General features: G+C 34.3%; 1 protein-coding gene across 8 annotated transcripts in view; it reads right to left on the bottom strand.

The window, feature by feature from the left end:
• Nucleotides 1-23,471, bottom strand: part of CNKSR2 (connector enhancer of kinase suppressor of Ras 2) — a 280,798-nt gene that overhangs the window by 106,152 nt on the left and 151,175 nt on the right. For all 8 annotated transcript variants that reach the window (XM_003819559.6, XM_003819560.6, XM_034950723.3 and 5 more), the window contains 2 exons: nucleotides 21,276-21,409; nucleotides 16,300-16,511 (listed from right to left, as the gene is read on the bottom strand). In XM_003819559.6, the coding sequence (XP_003819607.1) occupies nucleotides 16,300-16,511; nucleotides 21,276-21,409 (346 nt within the window). The remainder of the gene's footprint in view (nucleotides 1-16,299; nucleotides 16,512-21,275; nucleotides 21,410-23,471) is intronic.

The following is a 23,471-nucleotide window of genomic DNA, read 5'->3' as shown; positions in this document are numbered from 1 at the left end:
TTTATCCATTTCTTCTAGATTTTCTAGTTTAATTGTGTAAATGTGTTGATAGTATTCTCTGATGGTAGTGTAATGGGATCAGTGGTGATCTCTCCTTCATCATTTTTTATTGTGTCTATTTGATTCTTCTCTATTTTTTCCTTATTAGTCTGGCTAGTGGTTTATTTTGTTAATCTTTTCAAAAAACCACCTCTTGGATTCACTGATTCTTTGAAGGGTTTTTCGTGTCTCTCCTTCAGTTCTGCTCTGATCTTCGTTATTTCTTGACTTCTGCTAGCTTTTGAATGTGTTTGCTCTTGCTTCACTAGTTCTTTTAATTGTCATGTTAGGGTGTCGATTTTAGATCTTTCCCATTTTCTCCTGTGGGCATTTAGTGCTATAAATTTCCCTCTACACACTGCTTTAAATGTGTCCCAGAGATTCTGGTACGTTGTGTGTTTGTTCTCATTGGTTTCAAAGAACTTATTTATTTCTGTCTTAATTTCATTATTTACCCAGTAATCATTCAGGAGCAGGTTGTTCAGTTTCCATGTTGTTGTGCAGTTTTAGTGAGTTTCTTAATCCTGAGTTCTAATTTGATCGCACTGTGGTCTGAGAGACTGTTTGTTATAATTTCTGTTCTCTTGCATTTGCTGAGGAGTGTTTTACTTCCAATTATGTGGTCAGTTTTAGAATAAGTGTGATGTGGTGCTGAGAAGAAAGTATATTTTGTTGATTTGGGGTGGAGAGTTCTGTAGATGTCTATTAGGTCTGCTTGGTCCAGAGCTGAGTTCAAGTCCTAAATATCCTTGTTAATTTTCTGTCTCATTGATCTGTCTAATATTGACAGTGGGGTGTTAAAGGCTCCCACTATTATTGTGTGGGAGTCTAAGTCTCTTTGTAGATCTCTTAAGAATTTGCTTTATGAATCTGGGTGCTCCTGTATTGGGTGCATATATATTTAGGATAGTTAGCTCTTCTTGTTGCATTGATCCCTTTACCATTGTGCAATGCCCTTGTCTTTTTTGATCTTTGTTGCTTTAAAGTCTGTTTTATCAGAGACTAGGATTGCAACTCCTGCTTTTTTTTTCTTGCTTTCCATTTGCTTGGTAAATATTCCTCCATCCCTTTATTTTGAACCCATGTGTGTCTTTGCACGTGAGATGGGTCTCCTGGGTATACTACACTGACGGGTCTTGACTCTTTATCCAATTTGCCAGTCTGTGTCTTTTAATTGGGGCATTTAGTCTGTTTACATTTAAGGTTAATATTTTTATGTGAGAATTTGATTCTGTCATTATGATGCTAGCTGGTTATTTTGCCCATTAGTTGATGCAGTTTCTTCATAGTGTTGATGGTCTTTACAATTTGTATATTATTGCAGTGGCTGGTGCCAGTTTTTCCTTTCCATATTTAGTGTTTCCTTCAGGAGCTCTTGTAAGGCAGGCCTGGTAGTGACAAAATCTCTCAGCATTTACTTGTCTGTAAAGGATTTTATTTCTCCTTAGCTTATGAATCTTAGTTTGGCTGAATATGAAATTCTGGGTTGAAAATTCTTTTCTTTAAGAATGTTGAATGTTGGCCCCCACTCTCTTCTGGCTTGTAGGGTTTCTGCAGATAGATCTGCTGTTAGTCTGATTGGCTTTCCTTTGTGGGTAACCCGACCTTTCTCTCTGGCTGCTCTTAACCTTTTTTGCCTTCATTTCAAACTTGGTAAATCTGATGATTATGTGTCCTGGCGTTGCTTTTCTTGAGGAGTATCTTTGTGGTTTTCTCTGTATTTCCTGAATTTGAATTTGGCCTGTCTTGCTAGGTTGGGGAAGTTCTCCTGGATAATATCCTGAAGAGTGTTTTCCAACTTGGTTCCATTCTCCCAGTCACTTTCAGGTACACCAAACAAGACCAAATGTAGGTTTGGTCTTTTCACATAGTCTCATATTTCTTGGAGCCTTTGTTCATTCTTTTTCATTCTTTTGTCTCTAATCTTGTCTTCACACTTTATTTCATTAAGTTGATCTTCAATCTCTGATATCCTTTCTTCTGCTTGATAGATTCAGCTACTGACACTTGTGTATGCTTCACGAAGTTCTCATGTTGTGTTTTTCAGCTCCATCAGGTCATTTATGTTCTTTTCTAAATTGGTTATTCTAGTTAGCAATTCCTCTAACCTTTTTTCAAGGTTCTCAGCTTCCTTGCATTGGGTTAGAACATGCTCTTTTAGCTCAGGAGTTTGTTATTACCCATCTTCTGAAGCTTACTTCTGTCAACTTGTCAAACTCATTTTCCATCCAGTTTTGTTCCCTTGCTGGTGAGGAGTTGTGATCCTCTGGAAGAAAAGAGGCATTCTGGTTTTTGGAATTTTCAGCCTTTTGTGCTGGTTTTTCCTCATCTTCGTGGATTTATCTATTTTGATCTTTGATGTTGGTGACCTTCGGATGAGGTTTTTGTGTGGATGTCCTTTTTGTTGATGTTGATGCTATTCCTTTCTGTTTGTTAGTTTTCCTTCTAACAGTCAGGTCCCTCTGGTGCAGGTCTGCTGGAGTTTGCTGGAGGTCCACTCCAGACCCTGTTTGCCTGGGTATCATCACCAGCAGAGGCTGCAGAACAGCAAAGATTGCTGCCTGTTCCTTCCTCTGGAAGCTTCATCCCAGAGGGGCACCTGCCAGATGCCAGCTGGAGCTCTCCTGTATGAGGTGTCTGTCAACCCCTGCTGGGAGGTGTCTCCCAATAAGGAGGCATGGGGGTCAGGGACCCACTTAAGGAGGCAGTCTGTCCCTTAGCTGAGCTCGAGCGCTGTGCTGGGAGATCTGCTGCTCTCTTCAGAGCTGGCAGACAGGAATGTTTAAGTCTGCCGAAGCTGCACCCACAGCCACCCCTTCCCCCACGTGCTCTGTCCCAGGGAGATGGGAGTTCTATCTATGAGCCCCTGACTGGGGCTGCTGCCTTTCTTTCAGAGATGCCCTGCCCAGAGAGGAAGAATCTAGAGGAAGAATCTAGAAGAATCTAGAGGAGAATCTAGGCAGTCTGGCTACCGTGGCTTTGCCGAGGTTGTGGTGGGCTCCACCCAGTTCGAATTTCCCAGAGGCTTTGTTTACACTGTGAGGGGAAAACTGCACACTAAAGCCTCAGTAATGGTGGACGCCCCTTCCCCCAGCAAGGTTGAGCATCCCAGGTCCACTTCAGACTGCCGTGCTGGCAGTGAGAATTTCAAGCCAGTGGATCTTAACTTGCTGGGCTCTGTCGGGGTGGGATCCACTGAGCTAGATCACTTGGCTCCCTGGCTTCAGCCCCCTTTCCAGGGAGTGAATGGTTCTGTCTTGCTGGCATTCCAGGTGTCAATGGGGCAGGAAAAAACTCCTGCAGCTAGCTTGGTGTCTGCCCAAACAGTCGCCCAGTTTTGTGCTTGAAACCCAGGGCCCTGGTGGTGTAGGCACCTGAGGGAATCTCATAGTCTGTGGGTTGCGAAGACCATGGGAAAAGCGTAGTATCTGGGCCGGAATGCACCGTTCCTCATGGCATAGTCCCTCATGGCTTCCCTTGGCTAGGGGAGGGAGGTCCCCGACCCCTTGCGCTTCCAGGGTGAGGCGACGCCCCACCCTGCTTCTGCTCACCCTCCACGGGCTGTACCCACTGTCTAACCAGTCCCAGTGAGATGAGCCAGGTACCTCAGTTGGAAATGCAGAAATTACCCACCTTCTGCATTGATCCCTCTGGGAGCTGCAGACTGGAGCTGTTCCTATTTGGCCATCTTGCCAGCCACCGAAAGTTCTTTTTCTTAATCTTACTGTTTTATCCATTACCTAGTACCTTGAATTCTTTCAGAATAATCTTTTCTTCCTAGGTTTAATTTCTTTAAGGCTCTCCAACCATTTTATTTATTTTATATAATATACTATTCTTCCATTTTTTAAGCAACTAATCAAAAACTTTAAAAAGATGTGGGGGCTGAACTGTTTTCAGATTCCTGACGCTGAGAGATTATAACTGGGCCCTTCTAATCCAGCATGTGAGCTGATGATTTTTATACTGGAGCTTAAGAGGATTTGGATGAGGGCAGTTTGCAGTGTTATTAACTATTTGAAAGATCTTCCTTCTGCTTTGGTTTGCAAAATCAAACCAAAAGAAACCAAAAAGCTCTACTCATATTTCATTTAACTGCTATAATTTAAATGGCCAGTTATTGGCTTGGTAGAATGACCAAACATGTGGAAAGACTTCTAGATACTTTGTCCTTTACTAACTAAGTCCTTCCACAGGAGACTTGAAAAATCTTTGGGACATTTTTATTTATGAGCAGCAAGCATTTATTATACCATCTAAGGCATCATTTCTTGAGTACTTTCTATGAGGCAAGAACTCTGCTAATTAACCAGGCGTGGTGATGCACGCCTGTAATCCCAGCTACTCAGGAGGCTGAGGCAGAGAATTGCTTGAACGCGAGAGGTGGAGTTTGCAGTGAACCGAGATCATGCCATTGCACTACAGACTGGGTAACAGGGCAAGACCCTGTCTCAAAAAAAAGAAAAGAAAAAAAAAAAGAAAAGAAAAAAAAAAGAACTCTTCTAAGTACTTGACGTATGTTATCTAATTTAATCCTCATAAAAAAACACCATGAGTAATATTACTATTCCATTTTACAGACAGGGAAACAAAAATACAGGGAGGTTAAGTCTCAAGCTCAAGGTCAATTAGCTATTAAAAGCCAAGCTGTGATAGCAAATTCAAGTCTATTTGACCTCATAATTCATGCTCTTCTATTTCCATCAGTAAAATTGCACAAATTCAGGAAGAATGCCTTCCTTAGACGATTTCTCCAAGTTTTACATTAGAAACAGACTACTTTCTATGTCAAAATATTGTTGAACTGCTTTTCCATCAATTACATGGTTCCTTACCACCATCAGCTTGATGCTCAAAATTATTTTGTGAGGCTAACCAACATGTAGTCTTTATGAACTTTATTAAATAAGTCTAAAGGAATAAGAATTCCCATGAATATAGTGCACATCCCACATTTCTTCATTTTTGAATCACTAATTTCTATTTCTGTGGTTAGTTCTTCTTTGGAAATCGTACATTTTACTTGAACACAAAAATTTCCCATGGGTAGAATCCTATTTTCTTTTGTCTCCAGAATAGCTGATTAATGACAGCTGAACTTTTACCTGATAAGGAAGATTATTTACATTTTAAAATCACAGGACAGAGAGACCCTGGAACCTACAGACGCTATCCTAACTTCACATTGATAAAACTCAGTTTATGATGTCATTGCCCATAGGCCCTTCATCATACTGCTGTACGTCACTCAAGCCATTTGCTATTTATGTGGATAAAAAGGACATGGTATTTGATTTTCTCTTGTCCCAACTACTCAGGTAGAAAATGTTCAGGTATAATGTTACAGAGATTAATTTTCCTCAATGCACAATGTGTACAAGTAACATTTATGAGGATAATTTCTAAAATATCAGCTTTACATTCATTCCTGTGCTTTTTGTGAGGTCCTGGATTTTCAATAAATCAGAAAAGGTCTGGATTCCTACCTTCAAACCAATACTATTTGGTGATATTATTGTTAAAAGATATGTTTTCCTCCTATTCTTATAAAATATGACCATTCATGGCCACAAAGGGACTCAGCCAACTGTGTCTACCTTTTAGCATGTTTCTATGCATAGAAATGTGTTATGATGAAATAGCAAGGGCAAGGAGTCCATGTACAGCAAGATGGAAAAGCTGATGGGAAATATTACCATTTTGAAAAGTTGCCAAGCAACTGATCTCATCAAATTTAAGCCTTTGCCTTTGAAGCCTGAGCAATGAGACCCTATATAGTTAAAATGATTTAATGCCACCTTTTCCCTGTTTCTATTTCCATGTTAAAGCTTCTATGTAATAATGACAATAATGAAAACAAAGACCCAACATACTGGGCACTGAGGCAATTTACAATGTCTTACCATTAAATTCTCACAAAACTCTACAAGGCAGATATTATCATATTCATTTAATAAGAAAACTGAGGCCCAGAGTAACATCCCCAAGGTCACACTGGAATAATTAGATGGCAGACAAAATTACCAACTATGGCTGATGCTACTGCCAATGCTAGTAACTACTAATCTAGATTGCTTCTGCTACTGGTATCCATGTTTCCATAAGTTATTCCTGTCTATCTTTTTAGGAAAGTAAACCTATTTTATACTCTCTGATTTAAAAAGGACATAACACATTGTTGCTCATTTTACATCTAAATTTAGCAGTCTTTTCCTAAGGCCTGTCAGGTTCATATCTATGTAAATGCATGCTTGTTATAGTGTTAGTAAATCCAAAACAACATACACAAGAACATATAAAATCAGACTTGGTTCTGCTTGCTGGAATCAAATTCTTGAATTTAGAATGAGGAATGTAATTTTTGGAAATTATTTACCTACAATTAAAAAATTATTTTCATCACATTTAGCTAGCATTACCACTGGTAAGGGTCAAAAAAATATCCATGAGTACTTAATCCTAGCTCTATCACTTACTAGTTGGGTAAGTTATTTAACCTTTCTGTTTTTTAGATTTCTCATCTGTAAAACAAATATTTTATTAGTACATACCTCATAGGGTTGTTGTGAGGATTAAATGGATTAATGCTTTTAAATGCTTAGAACTGTGTTTGGCATACCTGAACGCTCAACAGGTATTACAGTAAGTCCTCACTTAATGTTGTCTCTAGGTTCTTGGAAACTGGGACTTAAAGTGAAACCACAGATTACAAAACCATCTTCTTCCTCATTGTTATAACAAAATGATATTGAAGGAAATGGCATTGGGATCAGCTGTGCATCATTTTGCTTAAAGTCCCAGTTTCCAAGAACCTGTAGATGATGTTAAATGAGGGCTTATTGTATTTACTTATTTTTTAGAAATGCCATCTACTGTCAGTCCATACTGTATTTGTTTAATTGCTTAGGGTAAATACCTGTACTTCTTTTAACTCATTCTTAACAACTAGAGGGTCCATGGTATAACATAAGAATCTTCGTTAAATAACATACTTTAAAAGCTACTATTAAGATATTTTCAGGCCGGGCGTGGTGGCTCATGCCTGTAATCCCAGCACCTTGGGAGGCTGAGGTGGGCAGATCACGAGGTCAAGAGATCGAGACCATCCTGGCCAACACGGTGAAACCACGTCTCTACTAAAAATACAAAAATTAGCTGGGCGTGGTGTCGTGCACCTGTAGTCCCACCTACTTGGAAGGCTGAGGCAGGAGAATCGCTTGAACCCGGGAAGTGGAGGTTGCAGTGAGCCGAGATCGTGCCACTGCACTCCAGCCTGGGCAACAGAGCAAGACTCCATCTCAAAAAAAAAAAAAAAAACAGATATTTTCAAATATTTTTCTTTACATCTGTGTTTCTTTGTCACTGTGTTTAATAACAGAGTGTCCCTATTTTTCTATTAGATATCTAAATTTAGAATATGAATGTACAAGGAAAATATAGCAACTACATACACATTCAACTGAAAGCACATATGAAGAACTGTGTCATATCGCTTTTGCTTCTCAAAATCCTACCCATATTCTTATAATCTTAACTCTAAAGTCTCTTTGAGTAAGCAGATGATCTGGGAAGTTAATAGGAAAGAAATGGTAGCTAAATTCACATACTTCAAGGTAAGGGTTTTTGTGACCAAGAACAGAAATTGAACACTCTAAGGATAAAAGACTTACATAGTGCATTTTAAGGTATCACACAAGTGCTAAGAGATTAAATTACCATTATTTCCAGAAAATGTCAAGTATGTAGTTTTTTTGTACTTTAGTTTTTTTTAAAACAATATATTTAAGCAGGATTACATACTTTCGTTATCATTATTTTCAAATACAAGATAATATTGTCGCACTTGGGAGTCCAGGTAATGGGACTATTTTATAGGTTAAATAAAAAAGTTGTCATTGATTATTGCTTATGAAGGTTTGAAGTTATTTCTGTTGGGGTCGTTAGGGTCTGGGCTGAGATATTTAGACAAATCTTCAGATCTCAGACATAGGCTTGAGAAGGTACCAGGTATTTGGTGGGATGACTAGCATTTAAAAACCCTGGATGAAATTGCTATTCATCATTTAAAACCCAGCATAAATGTCATGTGTACTCATTTGACTTCCAAGGCAAACTATGAGACTTTATTTCCTAGGCTACTACAGCACTTGGTGCACACCTTCCAACTTACCTGAAGTGACTGTGATGCATCTATTTATTTGTTTCTTCCCTTTGGGTAATTAGGATTTATGGTTTTATTCATTTTTGTGTCCCAGTGGCTGGCTGACTTTATGTATACAAGTATTAGTTGAATGACTTAACAAATAAATTGTTGGGAAAATTAGGGCCACACAGTCCTGTGCCTGACATATAGGTTTTATTATTTAACATTTAATTTTAAAAAGGTAAATACATTAAACTGTTATTTACTTGAAACAATCTTCAGTTCTTGTACTGAGGAATCTCCAGTGAAGTATCTACAAGTATCTACATTAAGGTAATATTTGTTTCAGTTTTAAAAGTTAAAAAAAAACTTTGGAGAATACAAGAGTGACTATAGACAAAGATATCATATGGAGATTACACTACTGTGCACACACACACAACCCAAACAAAGCACCCTACCCAATTGACACTATAGAATGCAAATGCAGAAAAATGTCTTTCCCTATGAAAGCAAACCCACAAAATTCAAAGAAGTGACTGCTTCACCAGATGCACAGATATCAATGTAAGGTCATGAGAAACGTGAAAAAGTAAGGAAATATGACACGTCCAAAGGAACACAACTCTAGCAATATACACCAAAGGAAAAAAAAAACAACTGTATGAAATGCCTGAAAAGCAATTCAAAATAATGATCTTAAGGAAACTCAGAGAGATATAAGAAAATACAGACAATTCAACAAAATAAGGAACACAATTCATGATCTGAATGAGAAATTCAACAAAAATAGATATCATATAAAAGAACCAAACAAAAATCTTAAAACTGAAGAATTCAATGAATGAAATAAAAACATACAACTGAGAACTTCAACAATAGACTAGATCAAGCTTAAGAAGGAATTTCTGAATATAAAGACAGGTCTTTTGAAATAATCCAGTCAGAGAAAAAACAAAGAAAAAAGAATAAAAAAGAATAAAGAAACTCTACATGACAAATGGGACACCATAAAGTGACCAAACATTTGAATTTAAGTGTTCCAGAAGTAAATTAAATGGGCAAAGGCATAGAAAACCTATTTGTAATAGTTAATATTAAGTGTCAATTTGATTGGATTGAAGGATTCAAAGTGTTGTTTCAAGGTATGTCTGTTAGGGTGTTGCCAAAGGAGATTAATATTTGAGTCAGTGAACTGGGAGAAGAAGACCCACCCTCAATGTGGGTGGCACCATCCAACTGGCTGTCAGCATGGCTAGAAACAGCAGGCAGAAGGAGGTGGAATAAGCTGGCTTGCTGAGTCTTTCGGCTTTCATCTTTCTCCCATGCTAGATGGTTCCTGCCCTTGAATCAGACTCCAGGTTCTTCAGCCTTTGGATTCTTGAACTTTTATCAGTGGTTTGCCAGTGGCTCTCAGGCCTTCGGCCACATACTGAAGTCCGCACTGTTGGCTTCTCCACTTTTGAGGCTTTGGGACCTGGACTGAGCCACTAATGGCTTCCTTACTCCTCAGCTTGCAGACAGCCTATTGTGGGAGTTCACCTTGTGATCGTGTGAGTCAATTCTGCTTCATAAACTCCCTTTCATATATACATATATCCTATTAGTTCTGTCCCTCTGGAGAACCCTGACTAATACACTATTTAACAAAATAAGAGCTAAAAACTTCCCAAGTTTTGCAAGCGATATACCATACAAACATACAGGAAGCTCAAAGAACCGCAAACAGATTCAAACCCAAAAAAGTCTTCTCCAAATCACATTATATTCAAATTGTCAAAAGTCAAAGACACAGAAAAAAATTTAAAAACAGTAAGAAAAAAGTGTCAGATCACATAAAAAGAACCTCCATCAGAATAACAGTGGATTTCTCAGCAGAAACTTTACAGACCAAGAAAGAATGGGATGATATACTCAAAGTGCTGAAAGAAAAAAATTGTTGGCTAATACTACTACAACGAGCAAAGCCATGATTCAGCAATGAAGGAGAAATAAAGTCTTTCCCAGACAAGAAAAGACTGAGGGAATTCATTACCACTAGACCAGGCCTAAAACAAATACTTAAGGGAATCCTACATCTATAAGCAAAAAGACAGTAATTTCCATCATGGAAGCACACAAAAGAATAAAAGTCACTCGTAGAGTAGAAACACAAATGACAAAGATAAATGAATCAAACCTTATCACTACAGAAAACCACCAAACTGCAAAGATAAAACAAAAAGAGAAGAAAGCAACAAAGAATAAGCAAAACAGTTGCCCAAATGAAGGAGTAATTCCTCACCTATCAGTAACAACCCTGAATGTAAATGGTTTAAATTCCCCAATCAAAAGATATAGACTGGCTGAGTGGATTAAAGAAAAAAAAAAAAAAAACAAGACCCAACTCTATACTGCATACAAGAAGCTCACTTCACCTGTAGACACATACCGACTGACAGTAAAAAGATAGAAAAAGATATTTCATGCAAACAAAAACCAAATCAAGCATCAGTAGGTATACTTAGATAAAATAAACTTTAAGTCAAAAACTGTAAAACGAAGGTCATTATATAATGACAAAGGAATCAATTCAGCAAATGAATATAATAGTTGTAAATATATATGTACCCAACACAGGAGCACCCAGAAATATAAAGCAAACCTTACTAGAGCTAAAGGGAGAGATAGACCCCTATATAATAATAGCTATGGACTTAACACCCAACTCTCAGCATCAGATAGGTCATCTAGAGAGATAATCAACACAGAAATGTCAGACTTAAACTGCACTATAGACTAAATGGACCTAACAGACATTTACAGAACATTTCATTCAACAGCTGCAGAATATACATTCTTCTCATCAGTACAAATAACATTCTCCAGGATAGACCATATGTTAGGCCACAAGTTTCAACAAATTTTAAAAATTGAAATTCTATCAAGTATCTTTTCAGATCATAATGAAATAAAACTAGAAATCAATAGTAAGAGAAACTTTAAAAACTGTACAATTATATGGAAGTTAAACAATATGCTTCTGAACAACGAATGGGTCAATGAAGAAATTAAAAAGGAAATTAAAAAATTTAAGCAAATTAAAACAGAAATACAATATACAAAAACCTATGGGATACAGCAAAAGCAATACTAAGAAAGAAGTTTATAGCAAGAAATGCCTACATCAAAAAAGCAGAAAGATTTCAAATAAACACTCTAACATTGCACTTCAAAAAATTAGGAAAAAAAGAAATCAGAAAAGCAAAAATAAATCAAACTCAAAATTAGTGGAAGAAAAGAAATAATAAAGATCAGAGCAGAACTAAATGAAAGAGACAAAAAAAAAAAACCTACAGAAGACCAACAAAACGAAAAGTTGATTTTTTGAAGGGTAAACAAAATAAATTATTAGCCAGACTAAGAACAGAGATTACCCAAATAAAGTCAGACATAAAAAGGAAACTTTGCAACTGATACCACAATAATACAAAGGAATATAAGAGACTATTCTGAACAACTACAAGCCAACAAATTAGAAAACCTAGAGAAAATGATAAATTCCTGGACTCATATAATGTATCAAGATTGAATCAAGGAGAAATAAAAAAACTGAACAGATCACTATCTAGTAATGAGATTGAATCAGTAATAAAAATGATCCCAACACAGAAAAGCCCAGGACCAGATGACTTCATTGCTGGCTTCATTGCTGAATTCTACCAAACTTTTAAAGAATAACTTATACCAAGTATTCTCAAACTATCCGAAAAAATAGTAGAGGAGGAAATTCTTCCAAACTCATTCTATGAGGCCAGCAGTAGCCTACTACTAAAATCCAACAAGAAGAAAACTAAAAAAGAAAACTGCAGACCAATATCCCTCATGAATATGGATGCAAAAATCCTCAACAAAACACTAGAAAATAAAATCTAACAATACATAAAAAAGATTGTATACCATTATCAAATGAGATTTAACCCAGAGATGCAAGGATGGTTCAACATATGCAAATCAATAAATGTGATACCTCAACAGAATAAAGGACAAAAACCATATAAACATTTCAATAGATACACAAAAAAGCCACTTAATAACATTCAACATCCCTTCATGATAAAAACTCTCAACAAATTAGAAAGCAATGCACCTCAACACAATAAAGGCCAGATATGACAATCCCACAGCTAACATTATATTGAATGGAGAAAAGTGGAAAGCTTTTTCTCTAAAAACTGGAACAAGACAAGGATGAGCACTTTCACAACTCCTATTTAACATAGTACTAGAAATGCTAACCAGAGAAATTAGATAAGATAAAGAAATAAAGGGCATTCAAATTGGAAAAGAGAAAGTCAAATTGTTCCTGTTTGCAGACAATATGTTCTTATATATAGAAAAACCTAAAGACTCCACAATAAAACTCTTAGAACTGATTAAGAACTTCAATAAAGTTGCAGTATACAAAATCAACATACAAAAATCAGTAGTGTTTCTATATGCCAATAACAAACTATCTGAAAAAAAATCAAGAATGCAATCCCCTTTATAATAGCTACAAAAAATACTTAGAAATAAAGTTAACCAAGGAAGTGAAAGATCTCTACAATGAAAACTACAAAACACTGATGAAAGAAACTGAAGAGAACACAAAAAATGGAAAGACATCACATTTTCATGGATTAGAAGAATTAAAATTGTCAAAATGACTATTTTGTCATTTTTCAAATTTGTCAAAATTGACAAAGCAATCTACAGATTCAATGGAATCCCTGTCAAAATACCAATGACATCCTTTACAGAAATAGAAAAAAAATCCAAAATTTGTATGGAACCATAAAATACCCCAAATAGCCAAAGCATTTGTGAACAAAAAGAACAAAGCTGAAGGCATCACACTGACTGACTTCAAATTACACTACAAAGCTGTAATAACCAAATCAGCATTGCACTGGTATAAAAACAGACACATAGCCCAATCAAACAGAATGGAGTATTCAGAAATAAGTCCGTATTTACAGCCGGGTGATTTTTGACAAAGGCAACAAGAACATACATTGGGCAAAGGATAGCCTCTTCAATAAATAGGGCTGGGAAAACTGGATATCCATATTCAGAAAAATGAAACTAGAACCCTATCTCTCACCATGTACAAAATCAACTCAAAATGGATTAAACGCTTAAATATAAGACCCCAAATTACAAAACTACTAGAAGAATACACAGGGGAAATACTTCAGGACATTGGTCTAGGCAAATATTTTTATGGCTAAGGTTTACATGCAACAAAAGAAAAAAAACAGACAAACGGGATTATATCAAACTAAAAGTCTTATGTAGAGCAAAGGAAACAATTCATCTGACAGGGAACTAATATCCAGAATATGCAAGGAACTCAAACAACTCAACAGCAATAAAAGAAATATTTTTATTTAAAAATGGGCAAATGATCTGAATAGACATTTCGTGAAAGCAGACACACAAATGACCAACTGCTATATAAAAATGCTTAACGTCGTTTATCATTAGGGAAATGCAAATTAAAACCACAAAGAGATATCATCTCACCCCAATTAGAATGGTTATTAACAAAAAGACAAAAAATAAGAAATGCTGGCAATGATTCAGAGAAAAGGGAGCTCTTGTACAATATTGATGAGAATGTAAATTGGTACCGTCATTATAGTAATTAGTATGGAGAGTCTTTAAAAAACTAAAAACAGGACTACCATACGATTCAGCATTCACATTACTGGGTATAGGTCCAAAGGAAAGGAAATCAGTATGTCAAAGAGATATCTGTACTCCCATGTGTATTGCAGCATTATTCACAATAGCTAAGATATTAAAATTAACCTATGTGTTTATCAACAGATTAATGGATAAAGAAAATGTGATATATATATATATATTAGAATATTACTCAGCTCTAAAAAAGAATGAAATCTTATCATTTGCTGCAACATGAATGAACCTGGAAGACATTATGTTAAGTAAAATACATCAGGCCCAGAAAGATAAATACTGCATGTTTGCATTCACGAGTGGGAACTAAAAACTTTGAGCTCATAGAGTAGAATTGTGGTTACTGGAGGCTGAGAATGGGAGGGGTGAGTGGGAGAGGGATTTTGAAGAGATTGGTTAATGGATATAAATTACAGCTACATGAGAGAAGTTAAGTTCTGGTATTCTACGGTGCTATAGGATGGCTATAGGTAACAATAATTTATTATATAATTTCTAATAGCTGGAAGAGAAGATTTCGAATGTTCCCAGAACAAAGAAGTGATAAATGTTTAAGGTGAAGAATATGCTAATTACCCTGATTTGATCATTACCCATTCTATACATGTATCAAAATATCACTCTGTATCCCATAAATATGTACAATTATTGTGTGTCAATTTTAGAAAGTTAAAAGCCATACTGAATGAAACAAATAACTCTGCTTACTTCTCTCTTTTAAGTATGTACATATTTCTTTTCTCCTAAGTTGTTTACAAAAAGATATCAAGTATTTATAGGCTATCTAAATTTTCTAATATTTAAAAAGTATTCTATTCTAATCGGGGGAGATTTGTGGCACATGATGGCATTAGGGGCTTTAAAATGTAGTCCGAAGGGACTACCAATTTATAGCCATTCGAGTAAGAACTTAGTAAACATTTTAAAAAATAAAGTCATCAGTAATCAATCACTTTCATTTGGTGACTATAATTTCTCTTAAATTAAACATTAATTATCTACTTCAACACAAGTAGAAAATAGCCAGATAATACTGGGACACAAAGAAAGAAGAGTTGACATACATTACTGCCTATTCAGTAATAGGCAGTCAATTAGTACTTGTGGAATGAATGAATAAGAAAAAAAATTTCATATTATTTCATGGGGAAAGGGTAGGGATAGCAAAGATTACAGGCCTCTATACTCTATATTGTAGGTTTACAATATAGTAGAGGAGAAAAGTAAAGGTTCAAATATCTTCAATACTTAACAGTTTAATTGCCACTAGAGTAGTGTAGTTGAGGAGTTTATGTTAAAATATATTATTTATTCTTATGATTAAAAAGCACATGTACAGAGAATAACACAAGGTAAGATAAGTATGGTTCCTATTCTTTAGGATCATTTTGGGGAAAATTTTTCTTTCATACTTATTACCAAAGAGCTGAAAGGAAATAAGACATGTATATGAAGATATGTGATAACTGCTCTTTTGAGACCAAAGGAGGGAGGCATAAGGCCATGACAGACAAGTGAGGTGTAGGAATAGAATGGAGGAGCTAAAAACAACTTTGCTTCTGCTCAGCTCCCATTGATCAAGTTTGAACTAATTAGCAGGGATGCTGTCCTTCCTCAAAGTATAAGCTCCTCGCTAAAAATTATTAATTTGAAAAGTGGAAAGGGAGGAGCAGAGACTTTCAATTAAATCCATTTATTCTTGCAGAAGAACCACAAGCTTGACTACTTTAAGCAACTTTATCTGCAAATCTTTCGGATATACTATAACAATTTTAAGTATTTGTGACTGGGTTACTTTTTCGGTCATGAATCAAAGATTAAAACAATCCTGTGCCCATCATAACTCTAAGCCCATTTTTGCCTTAAATACAGTATGTTCAATCCATTCTATTTAAAATCCACTTCCACTCTAATGTCAAATAAATTTCACAGCTTCTTTAAAAAATACAAAAACTGAGGTGAGAATTTCTCGAGAAAATTATATTTCTTAAAATCCCTGAGGAATATGGAGATAATTTTATTTTAAATAAGTCATGTTAACAGTAAGTATTCATTTAAAAAAACAAAAAAGAATAAAAAAACACTTGAATTTTTCCAAACTGGCAACATCTAACACACAAGAAATACATGTGATGCTAAAAAGATTTTTATAAATCATTATGAGCTACAATGTTACCTACTGTTCTTTCTTATCTTTTGAAAATCTAGAATAATTTTTAATATAATGTCTCATATTGTAGAAATTCCACTTAGAAGCACATGAGAGAGACAGATCAATTATAAAGATTCAAAAGCTCCTAAGTAACTCTTACAACCCAAAAACTTATTAAAGGAAATTGAGATTCCTATGCCAGAAATATAGTCTTATATAAACATAAAAGAAGAACTCTTACCATAAGTTGGGGTGCTTTCTCGTCTTCCTTGACTACTTGATCTTCCTTTTTCATATTCATAGCAATATAAGACAGTATCTTCTTCGACAATATTAAATCTCTTTCGATATTCCTGATCCAGAAATGAATTTGGTGATTCAGATCCCTTATGCACTGGCTTGCCCACCATATGTCCTCTGAGGTCTTCACAAGGAAGGTTTCCTTTTTCATCCCTAAAGAAAGGTTAGAGTAAAGGAGAAGATGTAGAAACATGTTAGGGTAGTAAATGGCCGAGGGTCTAAAATACTAATAATTTATTCCCATACAACATATCTCCTGACCTTTTCAAACTTTCTTTGAGATTTACAGGGCAATTTGTAATTATTCTTATTTTGCTGAAAACAAAATGGTGAGTCTCAGAAAGGCTAAACAACTTGCCTCAATGTTACACAGCTAATAACTGACAGAATTTGAAATAGGCCATGAAACTTTTAACTGTTGCCCAAGTCCATTTTTCACTGTACCATGTCATACATAAATTGCTTTTAGTGTTCAAGAGAGTAGGTATAATGTTAGTAATGTTAACTTAAGTATATAGCTTTCTTCTGCCAGTTTACCTTAGCACATAAATTGTTTTTAGTGTTCAAGACAGTAGGTATAATGGTAGTAATGTTAACTTAAGTATAATGTTTTCTTCTGCCAGTTTACCTGATTGATTCTTGGTAAAAATCTGCACTGCTTAAAAATGGAAGTATATTTAAGAACTACCATAAGGAGCACTGCAGCCTTAGGAATCAAATTAGCATGATATAAACTTGTATTATAAGAAATTCAAACAACATGTTATTAATTTAAAATAAACCTTAAAAGAATTATTCTCAGTATTCAAACTCTACGTATCTCATTTAAGAGTAAAAAGACATATTCCTAGAACTCATTCTAAATGGATATATCAAAATTTCATTATACATCAATGTTTCTTGAGGAGAGAAGGTAATTTGATAAAATATAGAGTTTAAGAATGGCATTTAGGGTGATGGCAAGTTGATTTTTTTCTTCTATAGGATTCTAGAGAAAAACATCTCTAATAATTTATGGGCTCCCTAAAACCTATTACTCACACACTGCAATAGGTAATTAAGCCCAAATTAAGCCCATTTTGATAGAAATAGTCCATTTGTGATTTGTTAAATTGAATCTTGTTTATTTTATGACATGTTTCACTGCTTACCTATGAACTTTTTGTCAGAAAAGCTTGTCTTCTAGAACATGACTATGAATGTAAATGCAATGTTTCCCCCCTTGTGGACCATTAGTTAAATATCTTCCTTGTTCTTAATTGTTTCTGGTTACCCTAAACAGTGCCATGAATAAATGCTGTCAAACCAGAAAAACAATTTAATTTTATGTTAAGTGATGAGACTAAAATCTTAAATTCATAGAATAAACTAAATTATAACAAGACAGATAAAAAGAACAAATTTTTAATTAATTCCTATTATACCTTATAAAATGGTGATGAGCTTATAAAAGTAATGTGAATTCTAAAATATGAGCCCCAGTCTGGCAAAAGCCTGTATTTCTGCTTCTGTGTGTAAATGTTTAGGTTTGTCCAAATGTAGAAAACTATATTCCCAGTATTTGAAATATGTAGAACGTAGTAAACAACATTCTCCAGACTGACAATCAGTGAGTTTTCTTATCTGTTTAACCCATCACAAGGTGTTGTTGCCATTCACATTACAATTTACTCTTTTATTTTCTAAAATAAAAGTATTGCTTATTACCACAATAGAACTATATAGATAGTTCTTAGGCAACATGAAGGAAATAAATATAAAATCCAGGCAGAATTTTCTTTCAGCTTGCTGAAAACTTTTCCTGAACAAATTGCCTGGTTAGTCCACTATCAAAAAGAAATTGACACTGCAACTAGCTTGGAAGCAGCCTTAACGAATTTGTGGCACTGGAGTAAGGTTATGCCTATCTGTAAACGTACCAGACCTCAAGCTATGAGGCTTGTGACATGAATGTTAATGCAGCTGAAATCAGAGGGTGATTCAGCCCTATTAATACACATACTATATTTATATGGAAACATCTTGTGGCAGGAAATTGAAAGGGATGGTATTTCCTATAATAATATGAAGGAGGGACCTTATATCGACAGGGTAGATTTTTAAAACAAATCTATATAGAATGCAGTAAAATACTGTTGAATTAAGAAAAGTACCAAGCAAAACCAAACTTTTCAGTAGAATGAGTAGATACATGTATTGTGTATGTAAATGTGCGTATGTGTATGTGTGTGTGTGTGTTAATGTATATATTCACGTCATGAGTCCCTGGAGAACTCAGTGTGTTAATTCATTCTGATGTAAAGGGTTTTTACACCTTTCTTAATATTGTACGTTAATGCACATAAGTAATAAATCTGTGCCTTTGCTCTAGAAAGGATTTAAGGAAGCATTAAAAGAGCATTGTTTTACTGAACTAACTTTATATTTAATGGCACACAGTAGAGTTAATAGGAGAAATTAGTGCTTAAATGTCATAGTTGTTCAAAGACCTATAAATTCTACATTTTTATCATAGAAAAAGAAATTTGGTTAAGTATAGAAATGTACTATATATAATGATAATGAAACTGTGTTTAGTCACAAGACATATAATAAAATGCCAACCAAATTTCACTCACTTCACATACATGAGTGTTTTATCTTTTAGAGAAAAAGGCACTTTTGCAATAACTTTTTTTCTGGATTAAATGTGTTCAAAACATCATAACCACATGAAAAAAATTCTGCCTAATTTGAAAACTAGTCCTATCATTTTTCAAGTCTGTTTTCTTTTTGAGATGAGAGAGGTTTTATTATTTGCCATCCAAATCAAACATATATGTTCACATACCACCAAAATGCCTATCCTGTATAAACAAAGTTTTTAAATATGGGGAAAAATGTTCAGAAGAATTAAACTAGGTCCATCACATTCATCTTCAAAATAAGAAAATAGGAAAAAAGTGCCAAGGCTGTATCTGTAAAAATAATCACGACTGCAAAAAGTTTTGACTGTCAACTTAAAATCAAGCCAGAAAATGCAGACATTTATATAAGGCTGTGGTTCAAAGGGGCTTTGATGCATGGATTGTCCTGACTCCAATATCGAAAGACTTTATGACTGGGTAAGTAATAATTTGACTCAAAATGTATTTAGAATATTCTGTTAAATTATATACTGACCAACTAAGAATCAGTTGCAGTGATATAGTAAACACTATGAATTTTACAGAAAAGTATGGAGTTTTCAAGCAATACTGACAAAACAAGGGTCACTATGTTGATATTTCAATTTCACATTCTCTAATATTTTTAAATAGCATCTTCGAGCTTTTTATTGGCTTCAATATATAGCCTTTATAATATGTCCACCACACTCAGAAGACAAAACTGGATCATTTTACTCTTTTGTCCTCTTAAGTGTATTTTAAATATTTTCTGTAGAGGAGACACTTTCTTTGTAACAAGTTCCTCACTACCCAAGAGGAAAGAACATTTTAAAACTACAGAGATTTGATAAAAATAATCTTTTAATGTTTATCTGTGTATGTAGCCCTCTGAAGAATAAGGCCTTTTAAATAATTATTTGCACTGAAATAAAAATCTTTCTAAATAAAATGTAAACAAATCATAAAAAGTCACTTCCTGTTTGGAACACACATACTTTCATTGTTCCTCATGCAAGAATATGTGGAAAATCTGACACTGTCTTAATAGAATTAAAATGCAACTAGCATTTTAGTAGGATATTGGATGGATTTGTATATTTGCTTGTAAATTGAACACAAGACTGTAAATTATATATTAGATTTATGAAATGCCAGCTTAGTAAACTATATCTTATAAGTTATGTTCCAATGGCTATATTTAATTCTCAAAGAACTAAAATGTATATAAAACTAACTATAGTTATATTACTAGATGACAACACAGTATTTGCAGATAAACCATATTGCCATGCAGCATTTAGATCACATAATGTCAGTAAACCATCATATCTAATAGAATACAGATTTCTGAAACACTAAGTGTACTAAAGAATAATGGAAATTAAACACAAGGAATTCAGTTCTTTTATATATGAAAGAAATTTAATACTATTTATGGCTTGAAAACAAGAGACCTTAAATTATTGTTTTTGAATGCAGAACTAATTTAAAAACTGAATCAAGTTTTTTTGTGATTGGTATTAATGATCCCCATTTAGTGCTAGTCCTTTTCCATAATTTTTGTATTTCACAAGGCTGGATATCAGAATGCTTTTAGGAAGAATGCATTATGACATAAAGCTGTATTCTTCCACATCTGCAAGGAATTTCAAATAAGAATCGATAAATGAAATAGAGATACAGCCTCAAGAAATCTAGAAAATAGACTTTAAGGGTAATTCATTCCCTTATAAACTCTACTTCCTGAAAGAAACATTAATGAATTAATGAAATAAAAATTTCAGACACAGGATTATTAGGGGAAAAAGACATTCTCCCTCATCATCATTATCAAATAAAATCTTCCTCATTACTTACATTTAAGAAAGCATAAAATTTATCTATAGCTTTCTCTTTTTTTAAAAAAAAAATGTATGAAATGCTTCAAAGTAACCTGAAATTTTCTGGGGCTTTTTAGCCAAACAGCCTCACTTATTGTTTACTTATTAAAATAATCCTAATTATTATTTAATATTACTTTCTTCTTCTTTCCTATTATGAGATAGTATACATTATTTAATGCACAGCAAGTATTTATATACAAATTAGTTATTATTATTATTAATAAACATGCATTCTCTATAATGGGAATGATTTTGCAGAATGTGTTCAGAATTCCTAACTGTGAGAAAATATTCAAGGTGTTCCTTGAGAATTGACTTTGCAGTTTATATGCTGTTAGGTTTACCTTTAGCTAGAAGCTGCCTAGGACAACGTGATAGTTTTATACCTGGGAATATATGGTTCTGCAGGAGGAGGGGGAATGTAGAGATCCTGGAGGGCAGAACTGTCTCTTTTGGTGGGTGTACTGATGGTGCTGGAAGGCGTGGCAACGCTGCTTGTGGGACTTCTAGGTATAAGAGGCTGGTTAAAATGAAAAAGAAAATACATACGCACACAAACAACACACAAAACAACAACAACAACAACAACAACAACGACACATAGTTATCATTTTAAAATTATCTATTTCTGCAGTTTTTGAACTTGGCTGAAATCAAGAAACATGTTATTTAGTACATGGATATTCCTTTCAATCTCCAAAAACAAACAGTATGGTAAAGGTTTCCACTTCACTCCCAACTCACCTTAATCTATGGTATAAACACTGAAATACTATTTATAAAGCAAAAATACCATGCAGTGTTTCAAAATGGGAAGATTTATCTCACAGTTAGAAACTTATTTAAATTAAATTAACTTTGTCAGAATCCCACCTTTAAAAGAACAATAATGATGAGTAACTCAAAAGAATTAGCTCACTCACATCCTGATTGATGTATGAGAAAGCTATTTCAGATCTTCTCCCAAAAAAGATAAACCATATTTCTAGGTTAGTAAAATGTTACAGATGCTCAGAAAAGGTTACAAAAGTGGGAGTATGAAAGGCCAATACGAGAGTATTTGCTAGAAAGACATATTTTTTCTGTCAAAATAAGCATAGCTGTCTTCTCAAAGCCATTTTATGGTACATCATCAAAAGTATGGTAATTATGTAACACAATCATTTCACCATTCATAGGCACACACATTTATCTATCATTTAAAATAATCTTTAGTTGCATATATAGATCTCATTTTCAGGCCTGTATTTAAGTATTAAATAGGAGGTTATTTTCTTAAAGTTAAGATAATATATATACTGAATTAAACAGTACATGAGGATGCATTAACTTAAGAGCACTCCCAATTCCAAGCTTCACAGCATTTGAAAATAATCTAGTGGTTTGTGAAATTATCCTGAAGTGAAACTAAAATTCACAAGTTTTATGTTTATCTTACAGATCTTAATGATTAGCTATGTATACAATTAACACATTAAAAATAAAAATTTTAATGCAATCACAAACATAAAAATAATGATCACAAATGAACTGTATCTTCACATGACAAGATGTTGCCATTTTAGCCAGTATGAAAACTCTCTTAGCATATTTATATAGACTCACAGTTCTATTGTTTTAATATGCATTGCTAGACACTCAAAAAGTGGCATATTACAACTATTTTGTATTGTGACAATACTTTTGTACAGATAAACAAAATTCGTTTAAAAAGCCAAGCATAAATACAATGGAAAGTACAATGTAAGTCACTGGGGTAGGCTACATAATTTAGGACTCAGTTCACGGTTTTGACCTTCCCTGTTATACAGCTCACCTTAATAGCTTGAAATCATACATCCTACCAAAATGACAGTTAAATTCTAATGTAGTGAAGTAGAAATTAAAGAAAGAGAGAGAGAAAGGGAAAAGGAATGATAATGTAATTTGGGAGTTTACAATATTCCACCTTATACGATATTTTTAAAAAGGTCAGAAGTTTTACATGTTAATTGAAGAATTGTAAGCTATTATAAAATTACACAGTAAAGATTATGTTTTACTATGCTAATTTTGGAATAGGGTCCAGTTCAACTATTCCTGTCTTTTAGAAACAAAACTTGAGGCAATGGGAAATCCTGAGATTATACAGGTAATCATAGGAGTCACCTGTACTGATGAATACCATAAATCCCAAGGAAATAAATAACTATTTTATTTCTAAGGATGCATTTCATGCCTCTACAACAAATCCTTGAATGGCAGATTCAACAATACATACACACAGTCACTGTGATGTGACTCTGTTTATAACTGTTTTCCTCTCTGTCAGGACATCTTGGTTTTAAATACAGACGATGCTAAACAATAAATCTGACCAAAAGTTCACCATAATAGAAATGTAGCAAAGAAAACATTCACTTAACAGAATATTATTCTCCAATTCTTTGAAACAGATACACTGTGAGAGAAAAACTAATATTCAGTATGCTTTTTAAATGCTCTAATAGTTTTCTTACTTTAAAATATCCTAACACTGTAAATGAACTTAAAATCAAGTTCTAAAAACATAAGCATTTAAACATAATCAAACTTAAATTTTG

This window comes from Pan paniscus, chromosome X (assembly GCF_029289425.2).
Source record: "Pan paniscus chromosome X, NHGRI_mPanPan1-v2.0_pri, whole genome shotgun sequence".
In the NCBI taxonomy this organism is placed as follows: domain Eukaryota; kingdom Metazoa; phylum Chordata; class Mammalia; order Primates; family Hominidae; genus Pan; species Pan paniscus.
The sequence above is the reverse complement of the archived record's forward strand: the minus strand, read 5'-3'. Positions and strand labels throughout refer to the sequence as shown.